This window comes from Penaeus chinensis, chromosome 36 (assembly GCF_019202785.1).
Source record: "Penaeus chinensis breed Huanghai No. 1 chromosome 36, ASM1920278v2, whole genome shotgun sequence".
NCBI lineage: Eukaryota > Metazoa > Arthropoda > Malacostraca > Decapoda > Penaeidae > Penaeus > Penaeus chinensis.
Genome location: NC_061854.1, coordinates 35,135,401 through 35,145,263, shown reverse-complemented (window position 1 = coordinate 35,145,263; position 9,863 = coordinate 35,135,401). Strand labels below are relative to the sequence as shown.

General features: G+C 39.9%; 1 protein-coding gene across 1 annotated transcript in view; it reads right to left on the bottom strand.

Annotated features, from left to right (window-relative positions):
* Positions 1-2,828: 2,828 nt before the first annotated feature.
* Positions 2,829-9,863, bottom strand: part of LOC125044940 — a 10,934-nt gene continuing 3,899 nt past the window's right edge. Inside the window, exon 2 of the mRNA XM_047641901.1 lies at positions 2,829-3,616. Coding sequence (XP_047497857.1) covers positions 3,049-3,594 — 546 coding nt within the window. The 5' untranslated portion in view covers positions 3,595-3,616 and the 3' untranslated portion in view covers positions 2,829-3,048. The remainder of the gene's footprint in view (positions 3,617-9,863) is intronic.

Below are 9,863 nucleotides of genomic sequence, written 5' to 3'. Positions count from 1 at the left end.
TCTACTACTACTCCTACTTCTACCACTACTACTGCTCCTGCTTCTACCACTACTTCTACTACTACTCCTACTTCTACCACTACTACTGCTCCTGCTTCTACCACTACTTCTACTGCTCCTGCTTCTACCACTACTTCTACTACTACTCCTACTTCTACCACTACTACTACTCCTGCTTCTACCACTACTTCTACTACTACTCCTGCTTCTACCACTACTTCTACTACTACTCCTACTTCTACCACTACTACTACTCCTGCTTCTACCACTACTTCTACTACTACTCCTGCTTCTACCACTACTTCTACTACTACTCCTACTTCTACCACTACTACTACTCCTGCTTCTACCACTACTTCTACTACTACTCCTGCTTCTACCACTACTTCTACTACTACTCCTGCTGCTTCTACTACTACTACTCCTGCTTCTACTACTTCTTCTACTACTACTCCTGCTTCTACCACTACTTCTACTACTGCTCCTACTTCTACCACTACTACTGCTCCTGCTTCTACCACTACTACTACTATTCGTGCTTCTACCACTACTACTACTGCTCCTGCTTCTACCACTACTACTGCTCCTGCTTCTACCACTACTTCTACTACTACTCCTGCTTCTACCACCACTACTACTACTCCTGCTTCTACCACTACTCCTGCTCCTGCTTCTACCACTACTCCTGCTCCTGCTTCTACCACTACTACTACTGCTCCTGCTTCTACCACTACTACTGCTCCTGCTTCTACCACTACTTCTACTACTACTCCTGCCTCTACCACCACTACTACTACTCCTGCTTCTACCACTACTTCTACTGCTCCTGCTTCTACCACTAGTACTACTACTGCTCCTGCTTCTAATACTCTTGCTTCTACCACTACTACTACGACTACTATCGCTTCCCGTTACTATCTGCTTATTTTATCTATGAAAGGGACTCTGACTGTTTCAAGCACTGACCGGTAAATAATATCTGCGGAAGCAATAGTCCATCTATTTCCGGAGGTCCTGGAAGTTTGGCCGTTCGTTTATTTGGCTTCCAGGTTTGTTTTTGTTTTTTTCTTTTCTTTTCCTCACGAGGAGAGAACGGGGGACCCCCTTTATCCCTTCATACTTGGTCCCTAAGTCTCTCCTGCCTCACAGGAGTGTTCCAGGTTCCTCTTGCGCAGATGACATATACCCTGAAGCTAGATGTGAACCTTACAATAACGATAGGATCTCAATGAAGGTTTTAGTTAAAAATGTTCAGAAAGGTGTAAATAAACGTAAAATACATGTACAAAGAGCCAGCGTAATACAGAAATAAAAAGAAGCGTAAAAATGGGGCTGGCAGAGGAAGAGGTCCGGCTGTGCTCGACTCGCCCTGTGGATTCCAGTAGGATACTGGTAAGGATAGGGATAAAGAGAGGATATGGCAAAAGGTAGAAGGTAAGGCAAACGGGAAAATGAATGGAAAAGGGGGGATCAGCGCAGAAGTAAAAGGAAGTGAAAAGGCGAAGGAACGAGAAGAGGGTGCAAATTAGAGGGGTACGAGGGGAAATGCGGCAGGATAGGGATAGGGTGGAGGCAGGATAGAGTAGGGATAGAGATAAAAGGTAGAACAAGCAAGGAAGACGAGTAGAAGAGGGAGAAACTACCGTGGAGAAGGATAAAAGATAGGGGACAGGAAGATGGTGCGAATAAAGTGTACGAGAGGGATAGAAGGATCGGGGCAAGGAAGGGGGGGCAAAGGTGATGGGAATGGTGGGGGGGAGGTTGAAAACCCTACACCACTATCGGGGTCTCCCTCATAAGGACGATTTCCAAACTGTTCGTTTTCAGAGCCGGTGCCTTCAAGTTGGAGCAATGGCACTGGAACAAGATCTGGTGGCAGTCTGGCAGTTTGTACAGATCAGAACTGTGGAAGCATCCTGAGCATGTGACTTGCCATCAGTTAGTCTTTTTGAAAAACTGATGTTCACGCACGAAATGCGGTGCTGTTTTATATTTCAGCAGGAAATATAATTACTTGACGGATTTTTGTGCTGCCTGAGAAAAGATATTCCCATGTACCGAATATAGCACAAAGGAAACTTCTTTATTTCTGTAACTTAGAAAATAGAAAGTTTGCTTTTGCTTTCCCAGTTGAAATTTCATGTAAACTGAATGTAATAGCATGTAATGAAGGGTTGAATTGAAAATCTACGAAAAAATCATCCGCAAAGTCTCAAACTTTGTTATTCAAAAAGAAGTAATAATAATATCTTATTCTCTTTAGACTAGTTTTTTTCCTGCTCCAAACTCTTCCCTGGTCCCGGGTATGACCATAAACTGCATCCAGTGATGAGACTCTAGTTCGGGAGATCTGGAGTTTTATGGAAAGTGGAGCTGCCCCTCAATCATCACTGATTGAGGGGTAAAAGGGTCCTAGATATGGGGTTACATATCCTAATATTGGGCAGCAAAAACATTAGTACCTAGAACTGTCGGAAGAATCTTTTCGATGGTCAACGGTAGTTCCAAGGATAATGGTAGGCAGGTCAGTTATCCTGACTTTGGCTGCTGTTCTGCGGGTGGAGTAGTTCTGGGGGCCTGCTTCACCTATTAGCCTCTCTGTACAACCATGATAATGCAACCTAACTATAATTATGTCCTCGGCAAACAGGGTGCTTTAATCCAGAATCAGGGAAAGAAACATGGGCAGACGATCTTGCCAGAAGGAAAATGAGATTTGCTAGACACATCATGAGAGTTCTCGAAGGAATGGTTGAAGGAAAACGAGACAGAGGAAGGCAAAGAAGAACTGGGGAAATGTCATCACAGAATGGAGTCAAACCAACGTGCTTGGAGATGCAGTTTATTATATAGAAATAAGACAACGGAAGTAAATGTTAGATTGGACAGGCCTGCGCATCGGCCAGAGTGAATCGTCATTTCAAGGACGGGCAGAAGAGTAAGCTGCTCCTGGGACAGGTGGTCCCAGCCTTTCAATCTTGCAACGCGCAGCTTGGGACTATTTTAGAAGCCAATGTATGTCCTTTGCACAAATGCACACACTGTATGTTAAATATTCGTCATGTCATTTTTAATAAAAGAAAACAGCAATATCAATAACTGACACACTGATGGAACAGGAACCTTAAAAGCCTGTGAGGAATTAACTTCGCTCTCTGGTTCGCAATAGCATTCAGAGTCCACCTCGTGAATATATTTCTTTACTTCAGTCTTATTTGTTTTCGTATTATTTAAGTGTATAAAGACCGTCTGCTTGGTTTTGCGGGACCTCATCTCCCGCCTCTTGCCGTTCGGACCGAAGGGACATGGGTTGAATTTCTCCAGGCACTTTGGCACAGGGAAGCGGCCGAGGGTTCCAGTCTCCTTACTGAGGCCCTTGTCCAAAAAGAGCTTGCCTTCGGTGATATTATGCACAAAAAAATTTACATCCACGTATTCGATGACAGGCTTCCCGTGGACGCTCTTGTCGTACCAGGCGTTGGTGTGGACTTCCCTGTACTCGCTGGCGACCCGAGGAACCGAGAGCAAGCAGCCACAAGCAGCGACCAGGGCTGCGCACACAAGCAGAGTCGGCGGTCTCACGTTGAGGGCCATCCTCGCCCTTGGGTCTGGGGCTCTGTAGGACGGAAAGCAAACAGACGGACATGTTATTGACAAAAGAGAATTGGGGCTAACATGAAACAATTGCTCAATACACACGTGTGTGCGTGTGATTGTGTATATATGTATATATATATGTGTGTGTGTAAGTGTGTTTGTGTGTGTGTGTGTGTGTGTGTGTGTGTGTGTGTGTGTGTGTGTGTGTGTGTGTGTGTGTGTGTGTGTGTGTGTGTCCATACATAAAAGTGTGTATATTCTTATGCACAGTACATATGTACTCTTGGGATATAAATATATATATATATACATATTCATATCTATATCTATATGTTCAAGTCTATGTGTGTGTGTGTGTGTGTGTGTGTGTGTGTGTGTGTGTGTGTGTGTGTGTGTGTGTGTGTGTGTGTGTGTGTGTGTGTGTGTGTGTGTGTGTGTGTGTGTGTGTGTGTGTGTGTGTGTGTGTGTGCAGATAAGAGCGAAAATCTAACTACACAGTCTGGCAAATGTTTCTGTGCGCCGCCGAGATGAGAGGAGGAGGACGGGGATGAAGGGGGGGGGGGGAGGTACCATGATTTATTATCAACAGCAATATTCTAGGATACACAGAAGGTTTTTGGTTGTTTTGCTGCCCACTGCTTAAATATACATATGCGCACTGTGTGTGTGTGTGTGTATATATATACATATATACATATATATAGATATGTCGTAAGACGACGTAACGATGAGTGCATTGTTCAGGAGGCCCTCCGTCTCGCACGCGCGGCGACGGGAGAGGAAAGGAGCAGGAAGAGACAGACTCTCATCGACGGTCGCGCAACGGGAGGCTTAGAGATTTAGTACATAATTAATATTTGTTCATATGTAGTTCTTTTATATGTATGTGATTTGCTGATAAGCTGCTTATATATATATATATATATATATATATATATATATATATATATATATATACATATATACAGAAAATAGAAAACAAGAAATAGTAGAATAAGAACTTTTTCTGTAGCCATTCAAGGTTAGTTAGGCACTCTAATAATCGTTGGGGCGCAGGTTTACTTAGTAGTTCAGTGGTTTCCAGTTTTACCCAAAGAACTGGTGGTGGCAGTGATACACAAAACTCGTAAAAGGTGTGAGTATAATTTCACTTTACAGATTAATCAACATCTTGATTACGACAGATACACACACACACACACACACACACACACACACACACACACACACACACACACACACACACACATATATATATAGATATATATAGATAGATATTTATCTATCTATCTATCTACATATATACATATATATACATATATATTAAGTAATTATTGCTGTGGTAATGATAATAATAATGACAAAATTACTAAAACTACAATTGTGACCGAAAAGAAGGAAAATAGAAATATAGATGGATGAATATATAGATAGATAGATAGATACATAGATAGAGAGAGATAAATAGAGATAGAGAGAGATGGGTAGAGAGAGAGAGATGGATAGAGAGAGAGATGGATAGAGAGAGAGAGAGATGGATAGATAAAGTGAGAGAGATGTATGTATAGAGAGATAGATGGATAGAGAGAGGGAGATGGATAGAATGAGAGATGGATAGAGAGAAAGAGATGGATCGAGAGAGAGAGATGGATAGAGAGAGTGAGAGTGATGCATAGAGAGAGAGAGATGGATAGAGAGAGATGGATTGAGGGAGATGGATAGAGAGAGATGGATTGAGGGAGATGGATAGAGAGAGAGAGAGATGGATAGACAGAAAGGGAGAGATGGATAGAGAGAGAGAGATTGATAGAGAGAGAGATGGGTAGAGAGAGAGAGAGAGAGATGGGTAGAGAGAGAGAGAGAGATGGATGGAGAGAGAGAGGGAGATGGATATATATATATAGAAAGAGATGGACACAGAGAGAGAGAGATGGATAGAGAGAGAAAGAGAGATGGATAGAGAGGGAGAGAGATGGATAGAGAGAGAGAGAGATGGATAGAGAAAGAGAGAGAGATGGATAGAGAGAGAGAGAGATGGATAGAGAGATAGAGAGGCGGATAGAGAGAGAGAGAGATGGATAGAGAGAGAGAGATGGATAGTTAAAGTCAAAGTCAAAGCACTTTATACCATTATATTACAATGGTTATTCTTTACACACACACACAAATATATATATATATACATATATATATACATATATATATATACATATATATACATATACATACATACACATTTGAGTATTTAAGAGCTGTTCTTTTAATTTTGTTTTAAAATTACAGAAGCTGTTAATGTCTCATATTATCTGGTAGCATGTTCCATAACTTGGGTCCACGTATTTCCATTTGTCGTGCCCCTGTATAGGTATTCGATCTCTTGACAAAAAAGGGAATTTACTTGGCGTGTCTGGACAACTGATGTGTTCCCTACGGTTTGCAAGGGCATTAACCATTTCGGGTAATTCCCATGAATGAGTAAAGATGTATATTTACAGGTTTATTATTTTTGTTTAAAAGTAAGTTTCCTCGTACCCCCTTAGTGTAATGCGCAAGCGCGTAGGTGTGCCTCACCTGGTCCTACTCTGCCATATAATCGGTCACTTTGCCATACCACTTGTTCGAGTGAACACTGTGACCCTCGCCTCGTGAGTAGGAAAGCCTTTAATGAGTACGCTAATTCGCAGAGCGTGGTATATTGATGGTGCTTTTATTCATTGTATTTACATTCATTTCTTGTTTCCAGTCTTTTTATGTGACGCCAGGCGCCATGATACTTTGCCTCACGTGCCCAAGAGGTTAATCGGAGCAGCGCCAAGCTTAAACAAGCCCCGTGACACCTGGGCCGTTTGATACGCTTGCTGGGACGTGGATATTTACCGCTTTTGTTTGTTTTATAATATTTGTAAATATATATGGTGATGGTTATGACATCTTTTTATACCCCATTTTAATGAAAGCGAGAACATAATTAAATAATGTGATTAATCCTATGACGAAATACACCAGTGAAAGCAAATTCTAGTTTCAGTAGTGATCTGATTTCGTATGTGATTAAGATATACCAGGGTATCCACCCATCTGTGAATTTTGTCAACGTGTGGTTCAAATGTCATGAATCTGCCTAAGTGAACTCCTAGATTATTCACTGAAGTGCTCAGTTTGATAGAGAAGCCTTCAGATTCTATGGTTGTGTCACTGGGAATTTTAGCTATGTTCTGCCAAACATTAAGTTTTATGTGGATTTAGTTTAAGGCCATTAGTGTCAAAATATAGTTTTGCTTGTGTGAGAGTATCTTGCGCGTTTCTTATTAATGTATTTAAGTTGTTTACTGAATCACTATGAAGAAACTGTGAATCATCGGCGTACTGCACTAGAAGGCAGTCATGGGCTATTGTTGATAAATCATTTGTGAAAATTGTAAATAGGATCGGATCTAAAATAGATCCTTGCGGAACACCAAAAGGTACTTCTTGTTTTGATGACATACCATTATTGATTCTTGCCGATTGGATCCTTGTATATAAATCACTTTTAAACCAAAATGTATCAGTTTTATGAGTTACTAATTTGTTACGGAGAATTTCATGGTTAACACTATCAAAAGCCTTAGAAAGGTCGTATAATGTGAGTAAATTTACCTGATTTTTGTCAATGTTATTATCATCAGTAATTTGCAGTAAAGCTGTTTCAGTTGATAACCTATTTCTAAAACCATGTTGTGTTTTAGATAGTAAGTTCTTGGCCTCCAGGAAACTCGTCAGTGGATTTGCTGCATTTTTTTCAAGAATTTTGTATAATATAGGGAGTATAGTAATAGGACGATAATTATCGACATCGTCTATATCCCCCGACTTGAAAATTGGTGTTACTATGCCATGTTTCCAAAGCGCTGGAAAGACACCAGTGACCAGAGAGGTGTTAATAATGACCGTCAAATAATGCAGAGTTGCGAGTAGACTATCTCTGATAAAGCGCAAAGCAATACCGTCTGCTCCTACAGCATTTGTTTCACGAAGGTGTTTTATTCCTGAGATGATTGTTTCTGCGTCCACTGGATGTGGTCTGAAATAAATAGTTGTAATCCTTGCCCGATCTGTATTTTGTTGCAATGTAGAAGCAATTGTTTTTCCGTAAGTTAGTTTACCAATTTTTGGAAAAAAGTCATTAAAATGGTCTGTTCTTTGTATGGGGCTTGTGCAATCACTAGTGAGGTGATTGTTGTGAGGCACTAGTGTTCTAACAATTGTCCATGTTTTATCATAGTTGTTCTTATATTCTGTGAATTTATTTCTGAAGTAATTTCTTTTTGCACATTGAATTAGCAATTTAAAAATTTTCTTTTTTGCTTTGTAATCTATCTGAAAGGCAGCCTCATTTCTGTTACTTTTAAGAGCTTGGTGGGCATTATTTCTATCGCTAATGACTCTCTTGATGTCATTTATCCATGGAGCAGGGGGACGTCTGACGGTTCGTGTTACGTAGGGAGCCAGCGCATCAATGCTGCTTTTAATAACTTCAGTTAGGATAGTTACTTGGTTGTTTACATTATCTGTCAATGAAATATCTGATAGAGTCATTTCTTTAGACAAGATAAGCAGAAAGATTGAGGGTCGTAGTGTTTGAAATAGCGAAAAGTTTTTATTACTGGTGGTCTCTTTGTTTTCTTTATATTTAACGTCATCGTGATGAGTTCATGGTCAGCAACATGGCACAGGATGACATCAAAGTGGAGGATGAGGTCTGATCTGTTAGTTATTATTAAATATAAAAGAGAAAAGGTGTTTTCTGTAATTCGTGTAGGTTTATCTATTATTTGTTCTAATTTATTTTTCTTTATCATCTTAGCTAACTTAGCATTAGATTTTGTTAAATCATCATTTAGGTCACCTAAGTTGAAAAGCGGTTTCATTTTTAAAGACATTTCTCTGAAAACCTTTTCAATGTATTCAAAAGATTCCGAGGTAGCATGGGGGTGCCTATAGACAGCGCCAATAATAAAGGAAGGAAGCATGTTGCTTTGTACGGTTACCCAGACATCTTCTACGGCAGTATTGTTAACTGCTGTAGTAGATATCCTGTTTGACTTCAGGGTATCCCGTACATATATACATACTCCTCCTCCTCGCCCTGCATCACAGCTATAAACTTTAAAATTTAGAATATTGACGAAATTACTGACCATTTCCTGGTGGAGCCATGTTTCACTTATGCATAATATGTCTATGATTCTCTCCTCAACTAGCATTTTAATTTCTTCAAAATGCCCGAGGAGAGACTGAGCATTTATATGTTCTATTTTTATAGCATTATCTGATAGATGGATAGACAGATCGATAGATAGATAGGGAGAGATATAAAGATGGTTAGATAGAAAGATAGATGGATAGAGAGAGAAATATACATAGATAGAGAGAGAGAGAGATGGATTGAGAGATGGATAGAGAGAGAGAGAGAGATGGATAGTGATAGATGGATAGACAGATAGAGAGAGAGACAGAGATGGATAGAGAGAGAGAGATGGATATAAAGAGAAATAGATGGATAGACAGATCGATAGATAGATAGAGAGAGATGGATAGATAGAAAGATAGATAGATAGAAAGAGATATAGATGAATAGAGAGATAGATAGATGGATTTATAGATAGATAGAGATAGATAGATATATAGATATATCGATAGATAGAGAGAGAGAGAGAGATGGATAGATAGAAAGATAGATGGATATATAGTGAGATAAATGGATATATAGAGAAATAGATGGATAGAAAGAGAGAGATAGATGGATAGAGAGAGAGACGGATTGAGAGATAGATAGATAGATAGATAGATAGATAGATAGGGTAGATAGAGATAGAGAGATAGATGGATAGAGAGGGAGAGATGGATAGAGAGAGAGAGATGGATTGAGAAAGAGATAGAGGGATAGATAGAAAGATAGATGGATAGAGAGAGAGAGATGGATAGAGAGAAATAGATGAACAGAGAGAGAGAGAGATGGATAGAGAGAGATATAGATGGATAGAGAGAGAGAGAGATGGATAGATAGATAGATAGAGAGAGAGAGATGGATAGATAGAAAGATATATGGCTATATAGAGAGATAGATGGATAGAGAGAGAGAGAGAGATGAATAGATAGAAAGATAGATGGGTAGAGAGAGATAGATGGAAAGAGACAGATGGACAGAGAGATGGATTGAGAGAGAGAGAGAGAGAGTGATAGACAGATAGATAGAGAGAGAGATGGATAGAGATAAATAGATG